The sequence below is a fragment of the Peromyscus leucopus genome, chromosome 16_21, assembly GCF_004664715.2.
Source record: "Peromyscus leucopus breed LL Stock chromosome 16_21, UCI_PerLeu_2.1, whole genome shotgun sequence".
Lineage (NCBI taxonomy): Eukaryota > Metazoa > Chordata > Mammalia > Rodentia > Cricetidae > Peromyscus > Peromyscus leucopus.
The window spans coordinates 7,090,666-7,116,154 of NC_051084.1; the positions used below are offsets into that span (position 1 = coordinate 7,090,666).

At 51.8% G+C, this 25,489-nt stretch overlaps 1 protein-coding gene and 1 long non-coding RNA gene across 2 annotated transcripts; one reads left to right on the forward strand and one right to left on the reverse strand.

Moving 5' to 3' along the window:
• On the forward strand, nt 1-22,974 carry Capn11 (calpain 11). Its single transcript, XM_028887232.2, has 22 exons — nt 1-88; nt 5,911-6,161; nt 6,406-6,475; nt 10,015-10,133; nt 11,588-11,721; nt 11,926-12,094; nt 13,658-13,741; nt 13,833-13,918; nt 14,111-14,185; nt 14,357-14,520; nt 14,724-14,902; nt 19,251-19,262; nt 19,569-19,780; nt 20,063-20,102; nt 20,199-20,264; nt 20,349-20,406; nt 20,512-20,576; nt 20,833-20,901; nt 21,280-21,358; nt 21,455-21,571; nt 22,436-22,494; nt 22,609-22,974. The coding sequence occupies exons 1-22, from the start codon at nt 73-75 to the stop codon at nt 22,633-22,635; spliced, it is 2,151 nt and encodes a 716-aa protein (XP_028743065.2). The 5' UTR covers nt 1-72; the 3' UTR covers nt 22,636-22,974.
• On the reverse strand, nt 20,261-24,755 carry LOC119086764. The gene is made up of 3 exons (XR_005090121.1): nt 24,517-24,755; nt 20,789-20,874; nt 20,261-20,344 (listed from the first exon to the last, which is right to left on the reverse strand). It is a non-coding gene; the product is annotated as an uncharacterized LOC119086764 (long non-coding RNA).
• Nucleotides 24,756-25,489: the final 734 nt, after the last annotated feature.

Sequence of the window (25,489 nt, forward strand, 5' to 3'; positions counted from 1 at the left end):
CCAAGAACCTTCAACTGTCAAGCCTTGTGCTAGGTCCTGCTTGCACTAGGAGTTCACCTGATCGCCCTCGGCATGCTGTACTCCCCAGGTAGGCACCCACGGGGCCGGCCCCTTCTATATGCTAGGACGTTCCTACAGAAATGTGAGCTGTGTTCCCTGAGACCTCAGACAGGGTACAGCCGGACCTCTCTCAGGCTGGATGCTCTGAGGGTAAAAGCTGGGCTTCCTTCCCGTGGGTAGAGCGATGTCTGTCTGATACCCCTCAGTCATGGCTGTCTGTAAAAGGGTTTGTGTAAGGGGCCCCCATCGGCCATTAGAGATACGGTAAGCCTGAGGGAACAGAGGAAATCTCCCAAGCCTAGAAAAGTGGCCTCCTTAGTCCAGAGACCTGAGGTCCTCAGACACAGCAGAAGCAAGCTGCTCAGATGAAGCCTGAGCTCTCCCCTCAGATCCAGGGCGGACTGGGAAGGAGAGGCTGAGAAGCCGGCCCTTTGGGTAATCAATTCAGCTTCAGCAGCAGCAGAGGCCTGAGGCTCAGCTCTGGCCCTCCCCCTCGGCCTGTGAGAGGCGAGAGAGCTGGATTCGTATGAGGACAAAGGCCCCTAGACTCTGCCTCCCAGCTTCTGTGACAGGCTAGTGACCTGCCTCCTGGATGTTTAGGCCTGAAGGAGACCCCAATCCCCTAGAGTTTTCTGAAGCAGTATCTCAGTTTCCTCCAAGCTCTGGAGAGCAAACTATCCATAAAACCATCGGTTCCCTGATTATAATGTAATGGTTTCAAAAATCCCTGGGAGTGGGCCCGAGAGGGGCTCCGGGGTTAAGAGCCTAAGACACAAGTTCGGTTCCCAGTGCTCGTGTGGGGTGACTAACAACCACCTGTAACTCTGGCTCACAGAAGATCCAACGCCCTCTGTGGGCATTTGCATTTATGTACACGTACACATAATTACATTTTTTTTTAATCACTGACAGTAGCAATTGGGATGTAACTAAGGTAGTAGAATGCTCTAATGCATGAAACCCTGAGTTCCATCCCCTTAAAACCATAAAACTGGATGTGAAGACACAGACCTGTCATCTGTGAACACACAGGAGGTAGAAGTGGGGGGATCTGGAGTTTAAGGTCTCCTCAGCTACATGGGGAGTCTGAAGCCAGCCTGGGTCTATATGAGACCCTGTCTTAAAAAAAAAATAGTATTCATATTCAGTGTTCTTACCACAACAAAAAGTGTGTGAGATAGTGTATCATATGTTAATTAGCTCAACCGAGGCATTCCAAATAAACAGATTTGGGGGGTTGAGAGGCATTATTCTTGGTTTTTTGTTTCAGAGACTGAGTTTTACTATGTGGCTTAGGTCTCAAAAACAGGATCCTTGCTAGTAAGGTGGCTTATTAGGTAAAGGTGCTTGCCACAAAGCCTGATGACCCAAGTTCAATCCCCAAGATCCACAAGGTGGAAAGAGAGAGCCTACAGCTTGTTCTCTGACCTCCAGATATATGTGCTCTGGTACATGTATGCTCACATAAAAAAAAAAAAATAAGTAAATAGATATAATAAGCAGGATCCTCCTGCCTCAACCTCACAAATGCCAGGTTACAGTAATGTGCTACCACATTCTTCTTAGATTTAATCTTTCAAAAATCTACAGGTCCCTAGTCTGATGTGGGTTGCACCCCACCTTGACTTTTAGTCTGATGGAGGAGGCAGTTTCCTATTTTTCAAGACAGGTTTTCTCTGTGTAGCCCTGGCTGTCCTGGAACTTGGTCTGTAGACCAGGCTGGCCTTGACTCAGAGATCCGCCTGCCTGTGCCTCCCGAGTGCTGGGATTAAAGGTGTGACCCTCCACTGCCCAGCATGGTCATGTCTCTTAAGATCTCCCATAGTCGTCTGTCTGAGCTTCTGCCTGCCTCATCTGTCTGTCTGTCCCACCTTGCCCCCCCTCCCACCAACCCATGTATTGCATGAACCTTTCAAGTTCATGATGTCACCGAACACCTACGCGCCCCAGATAAGACCCCAACAAGAGGCCAGAGTCTAACCTGGGCTTGTTTATGGTGCGCTGGTGAGAAGTTACTCACAGGAGCATCTCTGGAAAGCCTCACCCTAGCAAGGATGACAACTTCCTGGTGGCTACACAGACGAGCCTCCCTTTAACTGACCTTCCACATTTACACACTCTGGTACTTCCCAAGACCACATGCCATTGGCACAGAATTTCAATCAGCTGGCTAGGATGTGCAAGAGGGAGTGGCTGGGACCTCGGTGAGGATCCAGCGACCCTGGGAGACCCTTTCCTCCGTGAGGGAATGTCTACAGGCGCCACCTTGAGGACCCACCGCCAGCGGGCACAGCTACTCTGATGGGGATGACAATGGTTGCTGTACTTGGACACAGGGCCCCACGGCACCATGGCAAAGGACCTGGGGCAGCTGCCTTCTCTAGAGACACTTGCCACAGCAATGGTAGTGGGAACGAGGTAGAGCATATGACTCCCGGCTGTCCACACTAAGTAACAAGCTCAGACACGGGGGACTTTCATGGGGATTCTAACCTTTGCTATCAGTATGATAAGAAACGACTCTGGGGGGCTGGAGAGATGGCTCAGAGGTTAAGAGCACTGGCTGCTCTTCCAGAGGACCTGAGTTCAATTCCCAGCAACCACATGGTGGCTCACAACCATCTACAGTGACATCTGGTGCCACTTCTGGCCTGCAGGCTGAACACTCACTGTATACATAATAAATAAATAAATCTTTAAAAAAGAAAGGAAGGAAGGGAGGGAGGGAGGAAGGAAGGAAGAAAGGAAGGAAAAGAAAGAAAGAAAGAAAGAAGGAAGGAAGGAAGGAAGGAAGGAAGGAAGGAAGGAAGGAAGGAAGGGAAAGAAAAAGAAACGACTCTGAGCTGGGCAATGATCCTGGACGGAGCCCCCAGGGAAATAGAGAGGTAAAGCCGCACCTTCACTGGGCTGGGCTGCCCCTGATGATGTTCCAGTCCTCTCAGATGCCAGCCCCTCCTGTGACCCCTTCTGTGACCCCTTCTGTGACCCTCCGAGACCTCCAGCAGAGGCTGAGCCCCCCTCAGTCCCAGCGCAGCCATGGCAGAGGCCTCCCAGGGTGGCCCGAGTGCAAGGCACCAAGGAGCTCACTTCCCTGTGTGGATGGCCTGAGTCTGCCCCAGATTCCACAGCCTCTGCAGAGCCACTGACGTCCCAGGCTGAGTGACCGTTTGTCCACATGGAGGCAATGCTGTCCCAAGCATTGTAAAGCAGTCAGCTCATGTGGGCTCCGTCCGCTACACGCCAACAGCAACCACCTCGGTTGTGGTGGCAACCAAAAGCCTCTCTAGACATGGCCAAGAGACCTTAGGCTAGGTGAGGCAGTCTCCCTTGCTGAGAACGTCTGTCCCTCCCTCCCTCCCTCCCTCCCTCCCTCTCTCCCTCCCTTCCTTTTTCCCTCTTCCCAGTCTTCCTCTTCTTCCTTTCGTTCTCTCTTTATCTCTTTCTTTCTTTTTCTTCCTTTTTTTCTTCCTCTCTCCCTTTTTTCCTTTTTTTCCAGACATGGTCTCACTTGTAGCCCTGGCCTGGAATTTGTTGTGTAGATCAGATTTGAACTCACAAAGATCCACCTGCCTCTGCCTCCCAAGCCCTATATTTTTGTTGTTGTTATTTTGTTATTAAATATGCATGGATGCTTTGTATGCATGTACATCTGTGCATCATGTGAGTTCCTGGTGCCTTCAGAGGCCAGAAGAGAGAATCAGATCCCCTGGAACATCAAGTTGCAGATGGCTGTGAGCTATCATGTGGGTGCTGGGAATTGAACCTGAATTAGCTGGAAGAGCAGCCCCTGATTTTTTTATTTTAAATTATGTGTCTATGTGTGGGTATGTGCACATGGGTGCAGGTACCCAGGAAGGGCAGAAGTGGGCTTCAGAACCTCCGAAACGGAAGTTGCGGGTGATTTATAAGCTCCCGTGTGGGTCTGGGAACCAAGGCCGGGTCCTTGGAAGGCCAGCAAGCACTCTGAACTACCCAGCCATCTCTCCAGTGCCCGAGTCTCATTTTCTGAGACACCTCTGTCAAATGATGCTCTCCAAAGGGGCCCCGTCACTTCCGGTCTCCCTGGCCGTGCTCCAGGGGCCCCAGTCTTCACTTCGCTCACTGTGCCTTATCATCATCCCTCCTGTCGCCTGTGAGTAGGATGGATGGGGCGGCACTTGGTGTTCTTGACCTTCTGAAAAATGTCCAGGCCATTTCTGTTTGTTTTCTGGGGCAAGGTGTCATTTAGCTCTGCAAGGCTCTCTGCACGCATGATGCTTGCACTGTGTTTGGTCCTGGAGAGACGACTCCACAGTCAGGAGCATTCGCTGCACAGCAGTGGGGACCAGAGTTTGGATCCCAGCGTCCCCGTGAGAAGCCAGTCACTTGGCGAATGTCTGTAACCCTAGCTCCAGGGTTCTGACACCTTCCGCTCCCCCAACACACGCAAACACAGACAGGTGCACATATAAATAAAATAAATCCTTTAGATTTATGGGGCTGGAGAGATGGCCCAGCAATTAAGGGCACTGGCTGCTCTTCCAGAGGTCCCGAGTTCAGTTCCCAGCACCCACATTCGGTAGCTCACAACCATCACCTACTCCAGTCCCAGGGGATCTGATGTCCTCCTCCGGCCTCGGTGGACACTGCATACACCTGCCCAGACATATATGCAGGTATGACACCCATACACATTTTTTTAATTAAATAAGGCTGGGCATGGTGGTACACACCTTTAATTCCAGAACTTGGGAGGCAGAGGCAAGAAGATTTCTGTGAGTCTGAGGTCAGCTTGGTCTACACAGTGAGTTCCAAGCTAGCCAGCACTACATAGTAAGACCCCATAGATAGATAGATAGATAGATAGATAGATAGATAGATAGATAGATAAAATAATGAGTATTTAAAAAAAAATGGGGCCAGGTGGTGGGGGCACATGTCTTTAATCCCAGCATTCGAGAGGCAGAGGCAGGCGGATCTCTGTGAGTTCGAGGCCAGCCTGGTCTACAGAGTGAGTTCTAGGACAGCCAGGGCTACATAGAGAAATCCTGTCTGGGGGAGGGGGGAGAGGGAGGGTAGGAGGCAACTCAGTGGCACCAGCTGCTCTTGCACAAGATCTGGGTTTGAATCCCAGCACCCACATGGTGGCTCACAGCCATCTGTAACTCCAATTCCAGGGGATCTGATCCCCCTTCTGACCTCTGTGAGCATGTGGTGCACAGACACACACTCAGGCACACACACATACACACAAAAGTGAACAAGTACTGTCTTAGTCAGGGTTTCTATTGCTGCAACAAAACACCATGACCGAAAAGCCAGTGGGGGAGGAGAAGGGTTTGTTCGGCTCACACTCCCACATCACTGTTCATCACCGAAGGACGTCAGGACAGGAACTCACACAGGGCAGGATCCCGGAGGCAGGCGCTGATGCAGAGGCCATGGAGGGAGCTGCTTACTGACTTGCTCCCCCTGGCTTGCTCAGCCTGCTTTCTTATAGCACCGAGGACCCCCAGCCCAGGGATGGCACCACCCCCTGAGGACTGGGACCTCCCCCATGGGTCACAAATGGAGAAAATGCCTTACAGCTCCGTCCTCTCTGACGGCTCCACCTTGTGTCAAGTTGACACACAAAAGCAGCCAGGACAGTATGAAAAACTAAAAACCTCTGTGGCTGACGAGGATCGGCTCCTGACCCCCCTGCTTCCACATCCCAAACACCTGCTGCTGCCACCCGCCCGGCTTCAGTACCTTTTTATATTTTGGTTGTGAGCCTAGCCTTTAACGGCTGAGCCATCTCTCCAGCCCTTCAGTGCCGTTTTAATTCGGGTTACTTAGGTGTTTTTTTTTTTTTTCTTCTTTACCCAACAGAGCCCATTTTTACTGAGAATGGAATGGTGGCCTTCATAAACAGTAACAGGCTCAAGGCCAAGGGCGTGGGCCAACACCAAAACGCCCGCAACTACAAGAACCAGAACTTTGAGGAAATTCGAGCAGCGTGTCTGAGGAAGGGGGAACTGTTTGAGGACCCCTTCTTCCCTGCTGAACCCAAGTCTTTAGGCTTCAAGGACCTGGGCCCCAGCTCCAAACAGGTTCAGAACATCTACTGGCAGCGACCCAAGGTGGGCACTGGGAACGGGGAGGGCCCGGTGCCCTCGGAGCTGGGGTGGTTCCGAACATGCTTCCGTCAAACCTCCTCATTTAACCCTGGGCTGGCACCCGAGCCTGGCTATCGCAGCCAAGCCGGGGTCAAATGGATCCGGGTTCCCCCTACTGCTCACCGAGAGCTCAGAGGCGCGCGGGAGGGCGGATGGGGCCCTCCACCCCTCGACAGACACCGATGACGCTCTTATTCCTTCACCACAGGATATCACGCATAACCCCCAGTTCATTACGGATGACTTCTCTCCCACAGACATCTGCCAAGGGGTCCTCGGTGAGTGGGGAACCACGAGCTGGCCTCCATGGGGAGAGCGGGGAGAAAAGGATTGGGATGGGGGGGGGGGCTACGGCGGCGTGGCTCTCAAACCTGGAAGCCTGGGGCTCCCTAGACTCCACCCACCTCTGTTTCCCTGTCCCTCCCCTTCCAAGAGATGACCGTCCGTAGGAGGGTCACGTGTGTCCTCTGTGTCCCTTCTGTATCCGCTGCAGTCTGGTTTGGGAATAAGTTGGGGTGGTATAGCAGATATTTTTTGCTGCCTAATGTATTACCCAAGGCTTAGCAGTCGGAGGCGGGTGGAGAGATGGCCCACAGTTAAGGGCACTTGCTACAAAACAATGAAGACCAGAGTGCCGACTCCAACACCCAAGTACCAAGTCCATCATCCAAAATACCGGAAGCTCCAGCTCCAAGGAATCCAGCGCCCCCTGCTGGCCTGCATGTGCACAGGCATGTGCCTGCTCCCGCCCCCAGGCCACCACATGTGCACTCTCAGACAGACACACACGGACAAAATAAACCTTTTTTTTTTTTTTTTTTTAAATTTCAAACCAGGCACGATGGTACCTACCTAGGGAAAAAGGGGCAAAAAGGTCAGGAGTTCGAGGCCAACCTGGGGCCACATGAGACTGTCTCCAACAACCAGCAAGCAATTCTCACCTCACAGGCTCTGTTGGGGAACCTCAGAAGCAGAGGTGTGGGGCTGGCTCAGAGTACCTCCTGAGACTACTGCTGAGGTCAGCTGCACTGTGAGGCCTGGTCCTCTGAAGACTCGGCTGGGTCCAGGGCTGCACTGTTGAGATACCGCTGCACGTGGATGAGGTCTCACTGTCTCGTTGGCTTTTGACAGGAGACTACGCCCCTTCCCAGAAGCTCATCTACAGGGCTGAGTGTCCACACAGCGTGGTAGCTGGCTCCCACTGAGTAGCCCAAGAAAAAAAAAACAAACGGAAAGCCCCAGGGGACTTTTTGTTTATTTATTTGCTTGCTTTTATTTACTTATCGAGACAAGGTCTCACTATGTAGCCTTAGCTGGCAGAAAAGTATGTAGACCAGGCTGGCCTTGAACTCATAGAGATCCATCTGCTTCTGTCTCCCATGCACTGGAATTAAAGGTCTATGCCACCATAGCTGGCTCATTTATTTATTTTTTTACTTAGCATGAAACCCAGGGCCTTCAGCTAGGCAAGCATTTCACCACTGAACTATAACATGCCCTGCCCCCGGCCCACCTGATCTCAGGTTCACACACACACACACACACACACACACACACACACACACACAGTAATGTCCACCATGTTTTGTTAGGAACAAGCCCTGAATGTGACCCATACTCAAGAGGCAAAGGATTATGGGGCTGGGTGTAGCTCAGTTGGCAGATTATTTGGCTAGCTTGCATGAATCCCTTAGTCTAATCCTTAGCATCACATAAAACTGGGTATGGTGGCGTGTACCTATAATCTCACAATCTAGAAGAGGCAAAAGGATTATTCACAAGTTCAAGGCCAGCCTGGTCTACAAAGTGAATTCCGGGTTAGCCAAGAGCCTAGAGACCTTGCCCCCCCCCCCCCCGCAAAAAAAATAGTATGGGCAATTTAAGGTCATCCCCAGCTATACAATGAGTTCAGGGCTAGCCTGGGCTATAGGAGACCCTGTCTTTAAACAAACAAACAAACAAACAAAAAACCCCTGGGAATTGGGCCCTATCTTTGAGGAGACAAAACTCAAGTGTTTGTCATCTGTCCCAGATGGTAGGACTTCTTTAGTCTGGGCCATCAAATAATGGAGCAATGGAGTCACATGACCCTGCCCCAGGCTCCAGGTTATCTCCTCGCCCCTAGCTGGTCCTGGCTCATAATCTCTTCCCACCTCGTCAGTGCCAGGGCAGGCATCAGGACCGCTTTATTTTCTATTTGTGGCAGGGGAAAGGGCAGAAATAAGTATAGCAAGAGGCCAAGGAACACAGTGGCCTCCGTGGCTCAGTGGGCCCGAGGGATGCTGGGTACAGGAGGAGGAAATGAGGGTTGTGCCCTTGAACTGATGATGACTGCAGCTGCCCTCCAAAGCCCAGAGGCCACTAGTCATCACAAAAACTCCCCAGTGCACGAAAGCTTGGCCAGACCCTGGAGCCCACACAGCAACCCCCATTACCTGGCCTCTCACTGAGAGCTGACCCTGCGGGACATAACAGTGGATGGCTGAGGCATGGCACTGTGCTCCCATCTTCAGCTAGCTCCAGGGCTCACAGTGGGAGAGAGTCAGAGCTCATCATCTCCAGTAGAATGTGGGTGATGGGACAGACATCTTTCCATTTGCAGATTTAAAACATTTTTTAAATTATTAATGTGTGTGTGTGTGTGTGTGTGTGTGTGTGTGTGTGTGTGTGTATCAGAGTATGAACACATATGTGTCTGGTGCCCTCAGAGGCCAGAAAAGGGCATCCAATCCCTTGGAGCTGGAATTACAGGCGTTTGTGAGATATCTGATGTGGCGGCTGGGACCTGAGCTCTGGTCCTCATGGTAGAGCAACAAGTGCTCTTAACTCCTGAGTCGTCTCTCCAGTCCCACGACATCTTTTTTTTTTTTTTGGTTGATTGGGTTTTTTGTTTTGTTTTTGCAATTTTTCTTTTTAATTTTCATATATGTGTTTCTGTATATGGGTTTGTGCATGTGAGTGCAGTGGCTATAGAGGCCAGAAGAGGGCGCTGTCAGATTCCCTGGAGCTAGAGTGACAGGTGGTTGCAAACTATCTGATGTGGATCCCAGCCTGAACTCAAGTCCTCTGAAAAGCAGGACATACTCTTAACTGCTGAGCCATCTCTCCAGCTCTTGATTGGTTTTTTGAGACCAGGTCTCACTTTGTAGACCAGGTTGGTGACAAATGAACATCCTTTTAGCCGTCACCACCCAAATGCTGAGATCACAGAAGTTTTCTAGAGAGACATATTGGGCCTTTGGCCGCTACCCCAGCACATTCACAGGGTGGAACGAGACTCACGGAGAAGGGTTACTGGATATGTTCAACAGATGGGACTCTTCCTGAGAGAGAGCAGGATGCTATGCAGCCTGCCCAAATTCCCCCAAACCAAAGTGTGTTACCCCGATTTGTGACTCCCTTGACTGAACAAATTCATGAGCTCACTGTCTGAGCTCTGCCTCAGTTTTCCCATTTGGCTCTTTCCCCAACTTCTCAGTGAAAAGGCTGAGGGAGCCGGGTGGTGGTGGTGCACGCCTTTAATCCCAGCACTCGGGAGGCAGAGGCAGGCAGATCTCTGTGAATTCGAGGCCAGCCTGGGCTACGGAGTGAGTTCCAGCCTGGGCTACAGAGTGAGTTCCAGGACAGGCTCCAAAGCTACACAGAGAAACCCTGTCTCGAAAAACCAAAACAAAGCAAACAAAACCAAACAAAACAAAGACAAGACAGAGGGATCTTTTCTGGGGAGACCTGTGGGGCTACTCCTCTGACTGGGGATCTGGGGCCTCCACACATGTGGGGCTGCTCAAGGAGCAATATCTGCCTGCCTGCCTTTAAGGGGACTGCTGGTTGCTGGCCGCTATTGGCGCCCTTACCACGTACCCCAAACTGCTGTACCGTGTGGTGCCCAAGGGCCAGAACTTCAAGAAAAACTATGCTGGCATCTTCCATTTTCAGGTGAAGGGAAGCGGGGAGGAGGGAGGGAAAAGGGGAGGAGGGAGGGAGGGGAGGGAGGGAGGGAGAGAGAGAGACTGAGTCACCATTCTACTGCTGTGAAAAGGCGCCATAGCCATGCTAACTCTTATAAAGGAGAGCATTTAAGTAGGGGCTGGCTTACAGTTTTCGAGGTCAGTCCATTACCATCACGGCAGGGATCGTGACAGCATGCAGGCAGTTATGGTCCTGAAGATGCGGCTGAGAGACATGTCCTGGTCCGAGGCAGCAGGAAGTGAGGACTTCTGGGCCTGGCTTGGGCTTTGAAACCTCCAAGCCCACCCCCAGTGACACACTTCCTCCGGCAAGGCCACACCTCCTAAACCTAGTTGCACTCCCTGGTGACTGACATCCAAATACATGAGCCCATGGGGGCCAATCTTATTCAAACCACCAGAGAGAGAAAGACTATGTATGCATTTACTTTGTTTTTCAAATACAACACCGATTGGGGTGACTTTTCAACTAATCTTCAGGGAAATACCTGCTTATGAAAGAAACCATGTAAGCTAATTTTTTTAAAGTTCTGACAAAAATAATTATTGGCTTGTGCCTCCCTTCCAATTCTCACTGTGACTGTATGTCCGTGTCCACGTCTGTGTGTTCACACGCACGTGCTCCTGCCCAGGAACACGTTACATAGGTATCATGACACTGAAAATCTCCACCATATAATTTATATGACCCTTTAACTGATACAGGAACAGTTCTGAGTGTCATAAAACAGGGAGAGGATTTTAAGATCTGAAAGCTCAGCCTTCAGCTACCTTTTATTTTTCAGGATAAAGCCTCAGTCTAAAGGTGGGTGGGGTTTTCTTTCTTTCTTCTTTTTCAATGATTTATTTCTTTTTATTTCATGTGCAGTAGTGTTTTATGTGTAGGTACATCTATGTGAGGGTGTCCAATCCCCTGAAGCTGGAGTTACAGACAGTTGTGAGCTGCCATGTGGGTGCTGGGAATTGAACCTTGGTCCTTCGGAAGAACACCGGTGCTCTTAACCACTGAGCCAAATCTCCAGCCCCATGGATAGGGTTTTCTTGACGCTGGGGCAGGACCCAGATTTAAGGGTGGAGGTGGGGGAATAGAGCGAGATTTTTAGGGCATTTGTGGACTTTCTCTTACATATTCTAAGGAGTGACTGGACCTTGGTCAAGGTGCCTCACTGGATAAGTGCACTTATCCCAAACCTGATGGTGATGGATGGCCTGAGTTTGATCCCTGAAAATCACATAGTGGAAGGAGAGAAATCACACACACACACACACACACACACACACACACACACACACACACACACACTTTACAAAAATCCCCGTATGAGTGACTATTGCTAGTATATTCTTGACTTGGCCACCAGGCGGCGCTCTGAGGACAGCGTTCACCAGTGTGCAGACAAATGTCCCTTTGCCACCCCACAGCTTTGGCAGTTCGGGCAGTGGACGAACGTGGTGGTGGACGACCGACTGCCCACCAGGAATAACAAGCTGGTGTTCGTGCACGGCTCCCAGCGCCAGGAATTCTGGAGCGCCCTCCTGGAGAAGGCCTATGCCAAGTAAGTGGCCCAGACCAGGAACCAGGACTGGCCTTCAGGAGCCTGGGCTCGGCCGGCCAGGACCTCGGGCCACTCACTGAGCCAGGGGAGGAGACAGGGCACGATCAGGCACGATCAGTCTCTCTTCCCTCACCATTCTTCCCGACGGCTCCCTCCAATGCACATCTGCAGCCCGGAGCTCAACAGCGCCCTGTCTGCCTGCAGGCTGAACGGATCCTACGAAGCGCTGGCGGGAGGAAGCACCATAGAGGGTTTCGAGGACTTCACAGGCGGCGTGGCCCAGAGCATTCGGCTCCGGAAGCCCCCTCACAACATGCTAAGGCTCCTCAGGAAAGCCCTGGAGAAGTCTTCCCTTATGGGCTGTTCCATCGAAGTAAGCCAGGCTGGGTCTTGCCCCCCCCCCCAGGCTCCTTCCCCAGGCGTTTTTCTCACTCGGTATCCGTCTCTTGAACACGTTTTGTCTGCCTCTGGTCCAGAGTGTCTGTCCCCACCTGGCATAGCCTCTGCTTTGTTGTGACTTTCTCCTCAGTGTTTTCTGTGACCTAGAGAGAAGGGAGGAGAGTCCACGAGGGCAGTGACCTTTATTCGGTTCATTTGCCGCTGGACCCTGGGACTTTGGACGATACCCAGCGTGCAATAAGCACCCGACAGATATTTATTCAAATAAATAACTGTACCCAGAATGCTTCCATCCACCAGCAGTTACCTGGGGGGAGAGAGTTACTGAAGAGGAGGAGGAGGAGGAGAGGAAGAAGGGCTAGTCCCCACAAAGCCTGCGCACTAATGCTTGCGGCAACTCTACTCACAATAGTGAAAACAGCGATCTAGTTGTCCTTCTGCAGGCGAGTCACAACAGTCGTCTGGTTTAAAGAACTGAGTTGGGGCCAGAGAGGTGGCTCCGCGATTGGAGCACTGAATGCTCTTCCAGAGGTCCCGAGTTCAATCCCCAGCACCCACATGGTGGCTCACAACCATCTGTAATGAGATCTGGCGCCCTCTTCTGGCCTGCAGGCATACTTGCAGGCAGAACACTGTATACATAATAAATAAATCTTAAAAACAAAACAAAACAAAAAACCTAATTGTTATTCCCCACAGAATAGAAACAACAGCAGCCCCAATAAATTGTAATCTGCTTCTATATGACCTTCTGTGATGGCAGCATTGTCCTGGACAGATTAGTGATGTTCAGGGGAGGAGGGAAGGGAGGGAGGAGGGAGGAGCCTGGCTGCAGAGGCCATGTGAGAGATGCTTGTATTAAGAACGTGTTCTGTATCTTGACTTTGGTGATGGATCTATGAAACCACATATGTGATAAAATTGCACAACCAATCACAAATGACCAATGACAAAGCTAAGAAGCAGGGACTGTGGAGGTGACTCAGTGGTTAAGAGCACTGGCTGGTCTTCTAGAGGTCCCAGGTTCAGTTCCCAGCACCACATGATGGCTCACAACCACCTGTAACTCCATTTTCAGGGGATCCAATGCCTTCTTCTGGCTTCCTAGGGCACTAGGCACACGTGTAATACACAGACAAACATTCAAATAAAACACTCATACACATAAAATAATCTGTTTATTTTAAAGACAATGACACTCAGTGTCTCTCTCTCTGGCCATCCCACGTGTGCACATACACCACACACACACAAATAGGTGACTGCTGTGTGTGTGTGTGTGTGTGTGTGTGTGTGTGTGCACATATATGTAAACTATAAGCAAGGTGTGGTGGCTCATGTCTATAATCCCTCCAGAGGCTGAGGCAGGAGGATCAGGAGTTTAAGAATAGTTGGATAGGTTACATAGGGAATTTGCCATGTTAAACATCTCCGTATGGATATATAGTGTGTGTTATGAGTCACATAAAACAATGGCTTTCTTGGGATTTCCAGACCAGACCTCAAATGCCATCCATCCCTTCCTCCTTTTCTGTAGATCACCAGCACTAGTGACTTTGAAACGATGACCCACAATATGCTGGTGAGAGGACACGCTTACTCAGTGACTGGCCTTGAGGACGTGAGTGCAGGCAAATGGTGTCCCTGGAGAGCCACAGGTATGTGAGGGCCACCACCCGCCCAGGTCCTGAACTTCCACGCCTCTCCCCCAGGTCTACTACAGAGACAAGGTAGAAACCCTGATCCGGGTCCAGAATCCCTGGGGCCGGATTGAGTGGAATGGAGCCTGGAGTGACAGGTAGATGCCCTGACCCAGGGGAGGGGAACAGAAGACACAGCAGGACCCCCGTGGAAGCCGGTGTCACAGTGGGACCAGCCCTTGTCCCTCCCCATGCTGCTCCGTTTACCGAGCACTCTGGAGGTGGCCTTCAGAACGTTCCTTAGGGAGGAAGAGAGGCTGCCCTTCCCTTCCGCTGTTTTCTCTCTGCAGAGCCAGGGAGTGGGAAGAGGTGAGTGTGGACGTCCAGCTACAGCTGCTACGAAAGAAGGAAGACGGGGAGTTCTGGTCAGTGAGGCTTGAGGGGGGGGGCGTCCGACTCCCCATACACCTCCCTCATCTCCCGCACCATCCTCTCCACTGGACCGGGAATGGGGAGGTCCCTCCGCAGTCAGGGGCTGCAGGGGTGCCCGCAGACTGTGCCGACGACGGACAGCGCTGTCTGCTCTCCCACCCCAGGATGTCCTACGAAGACTTCATGAGCAACTTCACGCTCCTGGAGATCTGCAACCTCACCCCTGACGCACTGTCTCCCTTGGAGTACAAGAGCTGCTGGCACACGACGTTTTATGAGGGCAGCTGGCGGAAGGGAAGCACGGCGGGCGGCTGCCGGAACAACCCCGGTGGGTGTGGGCAACCTGTGGGCACGAGGCCCCAGAGTCAGGGCGGACGAGGGCGGAGTCAGTCGGATGCCACGGCCTTCAGGGAAGGAGGCAGATGTATGGCGGGGACCTCGGTGCACCCGAGTCACGGACGGACGGACGGACGGACGGATGGACGGAAGGCCCTGCCCCAGCATAACCACCTCGTCCTGCATCTCCCACAGAGACGTTCTGGAGCAACCCCCAGTTTAAGATCTGTCTCCCGGAGGAGGACGACCCAGAGGACAACTCTGAGAAGAGCGAGGTGGTCTGTACCTGCCTGGTGGCCCTGATGCAGAAGAACTGGAGACATGCGCGGCAAGAGGGAGCCCAGCTGCTCACCATAGGCTTCGTCATCTTCTCGGTGTGCCTCCGGGGTCCCCAGCCACTTGTGCTTCCCCTCTGGCCCCCCTTCTTCTTCTTCTTCTTCTTCTTCTTCTTCTTCTTCTTCTTCTTCTTCTTCTTCTTCTTCTTCTTCTTCTTCTTCTTCTTCTTCTTCTTCTTCTTCTTCTTCTTCTTCTTCTTCTTCTTCTGTCATGTAGACAAGGTTAGCCTCAAACTCAGAGATCCACCTGCCTCTGCCTCCCCAGTGCTAGGATTGAAGGCGTGCACCACCTCTTAAGACCCTTCTTCCCCAGGACCCCTGTGAGAGTCAGCCCCCAAAGCCACACAGCCCTGCCGCAGGCTCTCTCTCTCTCTCTCTCTCTCTCTCTCTCTCTCTCTCGTTTTGTCTGCATACATGTTTGCTTACCACATGCATGCCTAACACCTGCCGAGATCACTGGAGCTGGGGTTACAGATGGTTGTGAGTCACCATGTGGACTCTGGGAATCAAAGCAGGCCCTCTGCGAGAGCAGCCAGTGCTCTTCATCACTGAGCTAGCTCATCAGTCCGGCCCTGACTCTGTTCCCTTTTCATAGATTTCTTTGTTTTATTTGTCTTTGGAGACAGGGTTTCTCTGTGTAACCACCTTGGCTGCCCTGGATCTCACTCTGTAGACCAGGCTGGCCTCAAACTCACAGAGATCCACCTGACTCTGCCTCCCGAGTGCTGGGATTAAAGGCGTGCGCCATCACCGCCCGGCGGTTTTTTGTTTTTTTGTTTTTTCTATTAACCTACCACACCAACTGCCCTTTCCTTTGTGGCAGGCATCACCCCAAAAACCCCGTACATGACACTTATTATTGCCCTTAGCGGACAGGGAGGAGACTGAAGGCAGGCGAGATGAGGTGACCACACTTGCTCACACACTGAGGGGCAGAGGTGGAGGCTGTGTCCCGATTCCTGAACAATGGTCTTCAGCAACACCCCCACCCAAATGTGGCCGCAGCCACTCCAAAACCGCTCACTGCAGAGGCCAAAAGGCGTCCCCAGTCTGGGTTTCTCAAGACCAGTCATGATTTGCAAGATCCCAGACATGCCCGTCTAGCCATTCCCTTATGCATTCAACACGTACGGAATACTGCACAGTCTCCGGCTGCACGCCAAGCCCCTGGCCAGTCCCCGGGCACTCAGCAGTGAACAGAAGCAGTGCTCGCTCACCAGCATGTGTGACATCCTAGGCTCCACCCAAGGGGAGAACAAAAAGGGGGTGGAGCCAGGGCTGCTTTTCCTCTGTGGCTAATACACTCTTCCCAAGACAGGAAGGCCAAGGTTTGGGGCCAGTAAGGAGGCTCAGCGAAGAAAGGCATTTGCCTCTAAACCTGACACCCTAACCTTAGTCCTCCAGCCCCAGGGAGGAAGGAGAAAGCCTACTCCCTCAGGCTGTCCCAGCAAGCACACACTCACAAAGTAAATAAAATGTGAGAAAAAAAAAAAAAAGTCGAGGTTGGGGGCTGAGCACTTGTAGCTCTTCCAGAGGACCTGAGTTCAGTTCCCAGCACCCACAGGGTGGTTCACAACCTCAGGAACGTCCATACAAACACGCTGGCAACACACTCACAAACATAAAATAAATCTAAAAAATTTTTTTTTCGAGACAGAGTTTCTCTGTGTTGTCCTGGATCTCACTCTGCAGACCAGGATGGCCTCGAACTCAGAGATCCACCTGCCTCTGTCTCCCAAGCGCTGGGATTAAAGATGTGTGCCACCCCCTGGCTCTAAAAAGAATTTTAAAAGTCCAAGGTCACTGCTCGCTTCAGCCGCACATGATGATACTAAGAAGCTTAGTGTGGCCCCTGCTCAAGGATAATGAGAAAACTCTTGAAGCAGTCCTTATTTTTCCATACTGAGGAGCAGAAAGTTTTTGTGAAAGTATTGAAGGCACAAAGTCATAAAGATAAAATAATAAAATAAATGTGGAGCTTTTTAAGTAATAAAAATCAAGCTTTGTTCAAAAAAAAAAAAAAAAAAAATGTCCACCGTTAAGTAAGGTCAAGGGAGACTGTCCCCAGCCTGGGTGCCCTAGCACATCGGCTAGGATAAATGTGCTATGCGCCTATAAAAATGTGCTGGCCTGTCTGTGACCTTAGCACTCGAGAGGCAGAGGCTGGAGGATTATCACGAGTTGCAGGCCAGCCTGGTCTATACAGCGAGACCCTGTCTCAAAAGAAGATAAACAAAGGTGCTCACAAGCCCTGCGGTGGGCCCCCATCCCTAATCTGTGTCTGTTGGTCTAACTGAATACCATGGGCAAGCTAATTTATAAAGAAAAGAGATCACTTAGCCGACTAGCCCGTCAGTCCAAGAACACGGTGACGGCATCTGTTTGGCATCTGATGGCGGCTCTCCTGCTGGGTTGTGACATACTAAAGAGCATGATGAGAAAAGCCAGTGCTCCATTTTGTTTTTTGGTTTTTGGGTTTTGTTGTTGTTGCTGCTGCTGTTTTGAGACAGGGCCTCATGTAGCCTAGGCTGCCCCCTGATCCCGATGCTTCTGCCAAGTGGTGGGATTATAAGCATGCACACCACATCTAGCCTCTCTCTCTGTCCTCCCTCCGCCCCTCTCCGCTCTCGTTCACCTATGCATGTAAGCACCAGTCGGTTCTTACTTGCTACCTTCTTGGGTCACGGTCTCTCTTTGTTCCCCTGCTACACAGGCTCCTCCAGGCTGGCAGGTCTGTGAGCAGCCAGTGTTCTGTTGTCTCCGCCTCCCATCTCACCACCGGAGTCCTAGGACTGCAAACGCGCACTAGCCCATCTGACTCCCCAACACACACACACACACACACACACACACACACACACACACACACACACACACGGTTTTCTCCTTGTAGACCAGGCTGTCCTAGAACTCCCTCTGTAGACCAGGCTGTCCTGGAACTCCCTCTGTAGACCAGGCTGACCTGGAACTCCCTCTGTAGACCAGGCTGACCTGGAACTCCCTCTGTAGACCAGGCTGTCTTAAAACTCCCTCTGTAGACCAGGCTGACCTGGAACTCCCTCTGTAGACCAGGCTGACCTGGAACTCCCTCTGTAGACCAGGCTGACCTGGAACTCCCTCTGTAGACCAGGCTGTCCTGGAACTCCCTCTGTAGACCAGGTTGGCCTAGTTTTTTAAAGTGGGTTCCAGGAGTGCTTGCTTCAGCAATACATATACTAAAATTGGGGGACGTGGGTTCAGGGATTGAACTCGGGTCACTAGCCCTGAGTGGCAAATGCTTTTGCCCACTAAGCCATCTTCCTGGTCCTTTCCGCCTCTTCTTATAGAGCCACTAATGCCATCACAGGCCCAGGCCATTACTCTCATGACCTCATCTAATCCAAAATCATCTCCAAATGCCATTGACACTTGACCTTGGTATTTATTAAGTTTCCATGTAAGTTTTAGAATGACAGACACCCAAACCTTGACAATCACCTATTTTACTTGATCTGATTTAATTCATCTTGTGCGAACTTATTTGAAAATACTATTTTTTTAATTTAATTTGGTTGAGACAGAGTCTCTTTATGTAGCCCTAGATGGCCTGGAACTGTCTATGCAGACCTGGATGGCCTCAAACACACAGCGATCTGCCTGCCTCCACCTCTCATACGAGGGGATCAAAGGTGTGCACCACCACACATGTTAGATCTTTAACTTTGAATCATGTGTATGTGTCTCTGTGTGGGTATGTGCACACAAATGAAGAAGGTGCCTACAGAAGCCAGAAGAATCCAGAGTTCAAGGCCAGCTTAGTTAGAGACCGGCCTGTCTCTAAAAATCAAAACAAAACAAAAATTAGTGATGTAACTCATGTGCAAGAAGTCCTGGGTCCTGTCCCCAGCAATGCATGAGACCGGGCACTGTGGCACACGTCTGTTATCCCAGCACTTGGGAGACGGAAGCAGGAGGACCAGAAGTTTAAAGTCACCTACGCCATTCCTGTAGGTGACGCTCCGTGAAGTGACATCCTAGCAGGACACTCTTGGGCTCACATCCCAACGCTCTTTGCCTTTTAGCCAATCATCCCTGCCTCTCTAGGACTCTATCCCCTGCCCTTAACCCAGAGTGATAAAAATCTGCCTTTGTAAACTTTGTGCAAACTGTACTTTGAAATCCCAAACGGACAAATTCTTAATGCCAACAGCCTACATCCCACCCACCACCATTGCTCCAGTGCCCTGACAACCCCAACCCAGGCTCACACTTGTGCTCACATGCTCATGCACACACACACACACACACACACACACACACACACACACACACACGGTGCACACTCACATAGTTGAAGGCTAGAGCCCCTTCACCGCCCTGAAGATATGACCCTCTCTTTTCTTTTCAGGTCCCAAAGGAGGTACAAAAGGCTTACTCCTGGGCAGGTGTCCAGCTCACCCCTGGCTGCATGTGGGTTGGCAAGGGGGGTGATCTGGAGAATGGTTCTGGGGAACCCTGAGTTAGGAGTCCAACCCCTATGACCCAACGGTGGGAGTCAGGGAAGGGTGAGACCATACTGGAGTTTTTGACTGCATGGGAGGAGTCCAGGCCACAGCAGTGGTACTCATACCCACCACCAGTCCTGCCCCCCAATGGATCACCTTGGGAGATACACTCTCCTGGCTCTCCTGTGCTAGTACCGTACCCACCTCCAGGGTACATACAGTTTCAGAACCTCCAGGACATCCATCTGAAGAAAGAGTTCTTCCTGAAATATCAGGACCACGGCTTTTCAGAGGTCTTTACCAACTCACGAGAGGTGCACAGTCATCTTCGGCTGCCGCCAGGGGAATACATCATTATCCCCTCCACCTTTGAGCCCCATAAAGACGCTGACTTCCTGCTTCGGGTCTTTACGGAAAAACACAGTGAGACCTGGTGAGGGCTGACCTCACTTTGGCGAGGTTCCCTGCCCAAGGGATGCAGGATGTCAAGTTCTGGCCCCTCCTCCACATCAACCCTATTTTACACTCCGGTCAACTGAGGCATGAGGATGTGAGGTCTAAATTGGTAATAGAAACAGTAAAACTAGAGCCCAGCTTTGATGGATTGTTCAGTACTGCTCCATATGCAATGACAGGACCTTCCCCAGGTCACCTCATTGAGAACCTCATCTCGCTGGCCCCCAGTCACCCCAAACCTTCACTCTCTTATGCCCAGGTTGCTGGATGAAGTCAACTGGGTTGAGCATTTCCAAGAGGTAATAGAAAGCTTTGGGATTGAAGGGTTGAGGGTGTGAAGGATGTTTTTGAGACTGGCTCCCTCCCTCCCTCCCTCCCCGGCTTCTTTTCCCCAGGAGACCATCTCTGAGAAGGATTTGGACCAGGACTCCATCCATTTGTTTGAGACGGTGGCAGACAAGGTGAGAAGGCCAGGGGCAGAGGCTGAAGGGAGGTGGCCACTGGGCCCAAGGGGCAGAGGAGGTGATTGCAGTCTCTCCTCCTAGGACAAGGAAGTAGATATGTATGAGCTTCACAAGCTCCTCAACAAGCTGGCGAATAAATGTGAGTGGTCCACCCCACCCTCAGAGTCCATCCCTATAAAGGTCACCCCCATGTCCCACACAGCATTCCTCCTTCTCTTCTTCCTCCACCTTGCCTCCCTCACAGTCAAGAACTTCAAGACTAGAGGCTTTAGCTTAGATGTCTGTCGCCGCATGATCAACCTCATGGATGTATCCTCCTGCCCTGTGGCAATCTTAACCAATACTTCCCATCTTCTCCGCTGCCCTCCAAGGCTGACTCAGAAGTGGCCATCTCTCCAGCCAGCCTCAGGACCCTCCTTTGTGATAGGGGTTAGATTTGGGGGGTAGCAGCTAAAGATTCCACTTCTGGCTGTCAGTATTCAGGGACCCCAAGCCTGTGTCCAGGCCTTCTGTTCCCTTACCCTTCAGATGCCTCTTGACTCTTATCCTTGACTAGTCCTTCTAGAAAGACGGTACTGGCAAGCTGGGTCTTCTGGAGTTCCAGATCCTGTGGAAAAAGATCAAGAAATGGACGGTAACGAGCCCTAAAGAGACAGCCAAGAAGGGTGGGAACTACCAACAAAGCCATTACAACTGAAAACACACAGAGACACACAACACACACACACACACACACACACACACACACACACACACAAACTGGTTAGTAACCGTATAGCCTGGCGTAGTGATAAAGGGCGCCTGCAGAAGGCACTGGGCAGGGTACCAACATCCCCTTGCCAAGGGTTAACCCCTCAACCACGAGAAGACAGGAACCTTAGAGATTCAAGTGGTTGGTCAAGGTGGTGGGGCCCCAGGGTCTTGGGCAGCTGTTTAAGTCAGTCATACTGCACTATTCTCTTATTTCAACCACCATGCTACACACGCACGGCCCGATGACATCTGTCTCCAGGACATCTTCAAAGAGTGTGATGAAGACCGCTCCGGGACCTTGAACTCCTACGAGATGCGCTTGGCAATAGAGAAAGCAGGTGGCCAGGGAGCATGAGGCTGTCCAGAGACAGGGAGCTGGGAAGTCAAGTCTGGGGACCTGAATTCTGCCTCCCCGCGCCCCATCTGTCTCCTAGGCATTAAGATGACCAATAAGGTAACTGAGGTGGTGGTGGCTAGGTATGCGGATGATCACATGGTCGTGGACTTTGACAGCTTCATCAACTGCTTCCTGAGGCTAAAGGCCATGTTTGGTGAGTGCGGCACCGGCCCACTCCAGCTTAGGCCAGGCAGCCTGGCTTGCTCCCACACCCCCTCACCCTGTGGTCTTTCTGTAGAACCACTCCCACACAGGAAACACAGCAGACCCAGGTTCAAATCCACCACTTGCTGGGGCCGTGCCTATTGCCTGTACCCCGATTCCTTTCTCTAGAAGATATGATAAGGAATGGTAACAGTTCTGCCCCAGGGGCAGAAAAATCAGGAGTTCAAGGTCATCCTCAGCTACAGAGTGAGCACGAGGTCAGCCAAAAGACCCTGTCTCAAAAAATAAATCAAAATCAAACTATTGTTCCAAGGATGGATGGGGTGGCCCATATTTATACTACTTGAAATTTGGGGAGTTGAGACAGGAGGATCACAGGTTTGAGGCAACCTCAGTGGCTTAGTGAGACTTTGAGTTAAAAACAAACATTAGGGAGAGCAAGCTGGCTAAGTATATAAAAGTGCTTGCTGCCAAGACTGAAGACCTGAGTTCGATTCCCAGGGCCCACAGGGTGGAAGGAGAGAACCAATGACCTCCAGTTGTCCTCTGACCTCCACAGGTGCAAGCTGTGACATGTGGTCACCTGCATACCCCTCCCACACCCAATATATAAACAAGTGTAAACCAATAATAAGTCAGTGCTGGTCCCATCTCCCCAGTGCTCTAGTGCAGAGTAAATGAGTCTGGGACAAGCACTCATAACCGGGCCTGGCTCTTAACCAGTTGTGACGTTTCATTCCTGATGGGCAAGGAATAACTTCCTATCTTCCCAAGTTTCTCCTTTTCGGGGGAGTGGGCCATTTAGACCATCATCTCGGCGCTAACCCCTCACCCCACCTTTTCCTTAAAACAGCATTCTTCCTATCCATGGACACCCAGAAAACTGGTTCTATTTGCTTAAATATGGAGCAGGTACGTGGGAAGGGGTGGGGAGGTTGGTCGGGGGCCACACATGGTCCCCACCCCTCTAGTCCTGTCCACTCTCCATCCTCTGCAGAATGCCTTCTGTTCTCTGCTCTCCTGCAGTGGCTGCAGATAACCATGTGGGGGTAGGGAGATCCGGAGCCTGGCCCCCTCCTTCTGCCGGTGGTGCTCCAGCCAGGATGGTGGGTGCTCCTTGTCACCCTTACTCTCCAGTGCCCCAGACAGTGTTGACTCTGTGCCCAGGCTCCGGTAAGCTCACCGGAGCTCTAACCCCCAACCTCACCCCACCCACCCCGAGCACTCTCAAGCTCTGAGTGTTTTGACTGAAAATTAGGTGGACTCCTCCTCCTCCTCAGGTTTCCCTGGGGAAGGCAGCCTTGCGGCCAGCTTAGTATCCCCTATGCTAGCAACACACGCCTGTCTTCTTGCTGAGAGGATTTTCCATGGCTCCTCTCCCCCCGACCCCCCACCCCCCACCCCCGCCACGGACATTATTCTAATAAACAGGACATGGTTTGCCACTTCCTCGACACCAAAGAGGGGATCCACTGTATCTCTGGGAAGCATCTACAGATGTGTTTGTCACAATTGCTAAGGGGCACTCCACCGTCCCAGGATGCTAAACACACCCCAGTCCCATGCCTATGAGAAAGTTAGGAACTATTAGGTGGGTTGAGCCATGTGGGGTGAGGGGCACCACTGGACCAGCTGCCAGCGAAGCCTGAGCTTGGACTGGCAAAGCCAGGGGCTACAAGGCCCTGAGCCCACTCTGGCCTCCTCTCCCTCAGACTGGAGCCCTTCCAAATACGGCACTGCCGGGCAAGAGCCAGCCACCAACAAGCCACACAAGGAGGGGTCCCTTCTGGTGTGAGACTGGAGGTCTCTCTTCCTGCCGCTGCACAGGCTCCTCCAGGCCCGCTGGCCTGGGAGCAGCTGCCGTTTCTGTTGTCTCCCATCCCCCATCTCCCCACCAAAGAGCACTTGGCTTGCAGATGTGCGCCACCTTATCCGGCTTTTTTGTTTTGTTTTGTTGTTTTTTTTGAGACAGGGTTTCTCTGTAGTTTTGGTCCCTGTCCTGGAATACGCTCTGTAGACCAGGCTGGCCTCGAACTCACAGAGATCCGCCTGGCTCTGCCTCCCGAGTGCTGGGATTAAAGGCGTGCGCCACCACCACCCGACCTTATCAGGCTTTTTAAAGTGAGTTCCTGGGATCAGACTCAGGTCATCACGGAGTGGCGAGGGCTTTCCCTGACTAAGCCATCTTCCTGGTCCTCTCTTCCTCTTTCAGAGCCAGAAATGATGCCATCATAGAACCTTCCTCTCATGACCCCAGCCTCCTAGACAGGACTACCCCACTTCCCTTAGAAACCCGTGTTCCACAGAACAACTAGAATCCTCTCTGGTCCAAAGGAAACTCTGTTTCCCCAAATTTTGGTGGATAGGCAAAAGCCAGCGTTCCTCAGGAACTGTGAAGCCAGATACCCTCTACCAAACCGAGCAGAAGGGACAAATGTTTATCTAGTGCCCATTAGCACACCCAAGTTCATGGTGGCCTCCGGGCTCCCTCTGTATCCCAAGTGCCTGTGACACATTTCCGAGTCGACGCTGGCATCCTGACTCTTCTCGGGTCTTTTTACCCCTGCCCTCCCCCGAAACGTCCTCTGGCTCATGGGCTTTCCTCCCCTGCTTAGCCGCGAGCTCTCCTCATGTGGCCCTGCTTTTATGGCTGTCTCTCTCTCTCTCTCTCTCTCTCTCTCTCTCTCTCTCTCTCTCTCTCTCTCTCTCTCTCTCTCGTCTCCCTCTCTCTTTACCCACTCTTTCGCTCCCTCACTTTTGCCCACTCTCTCTCGGTCTTCCTCTCAGTCCCCCCCCCTCTCTCCCATCTCCCTCCTCTGCCTCGCTCTGCTGGCCATGTTTAATCTACTGCTTTCTCCCTCTGCTCCTCACTGCTCGGACGCCTCTGGCTGTTCTCTCCCTCATATCTACAATAAAAACGCCCCTCAACCATACCATAGAGCGGCCATGTTGTCCATTTACGGTTTCCAGTTTCTGCCCACAGTAGGGCTGGGTTCTTCCTCCTGGTGTTGGCCAGGCCCACCCTGGTAGGCTGTGGGGACAAGAGGAATTCCCATCCTTTTAGAGCCCTCCTGGGTCTCCAGCCTCTCCCTTGCTCCTCCGGCAGCCTGCACAGGGCTTCCTCCATCTAGGCCACACCCGGCTGTCTCCTGAGGAACTGTTTCCTGTCCTGCCATCCCCTCGCCTTCCTCTCTGTGTTCCTTTCCATGTGCTCGGTCACACTCTCGAGGGAGCCTCTGGAAGTGCTGTGCCTGCCTTCCCTTTGAGTGAGGCAGCTGCCTGTCCTCTACAATGCTCTCTCCCTAAAGAGCTCATCTCCCTGGGGATGGCAGGCAGCTCAGTGACGTTCTAAAACTAGCAGGTTTGAACTGTCAAGAGGTCCCCACCAGCGCAGGGCATGGTGGCTCACCCCTTTAACCCCAGCACTCAGGAGGCAGAGGCAGCCGGATCTCTGAGTTCGAGGCCAGCCTGGTCTATAGAGTGAGTTCCAGGACAGCCAGGAATACAAAGAAACCCTGTCTCAAACCAAAAACAAACATCCCAATTGTCTCAGAACCCAGAAGCTGCTGGCTCCACCATGACTCCCTCTCCCTGGGGTGAAAAACTGCTTTAGATCACAATGGAAGAGAAAGCAGAGAACCCCAGAATCAGGACTCCACTAAAGTGATGCTTTTTTGTTCTGTTTTGTTTTGTTTTGTCTTTTATTTGTTTGTTTTTCAAGACAGGGCTTCCCTGTGTAGCCCTGGCTGTCCTGGAGCAGACTGGCCTTAAACTCACAAAGATCCAAGTGCCTCTGCCTCCCAAGTGCTGGGATCAAAGGCCTGAGCCACCACCGCCTGGCCTTTGTTTTCGTTTTGTTTTGTTTTTTGTTTGTTTTTTTAATTTGAAGGGGCTAGAGATGTAGCAC

Coding starts and splice junctions, on each gene's coding strand:
- Capn11 (XM_028887232.2), top strand. Junction 11,722..11,925: donor CTGGAGAAGGCCTATGCCAA/GTAAGTGGCCCA, acceptor GTCTGCCTGCAG/GCTGAACGGATCCTACGAAG. Junction 13,742..13,832: donor CAGTGACTGGCCTTGAGGAC/GTGAGTGCAGGC, acceptor CCTCTCCCCCAG/GTCTACTACAGAGACAAGGT.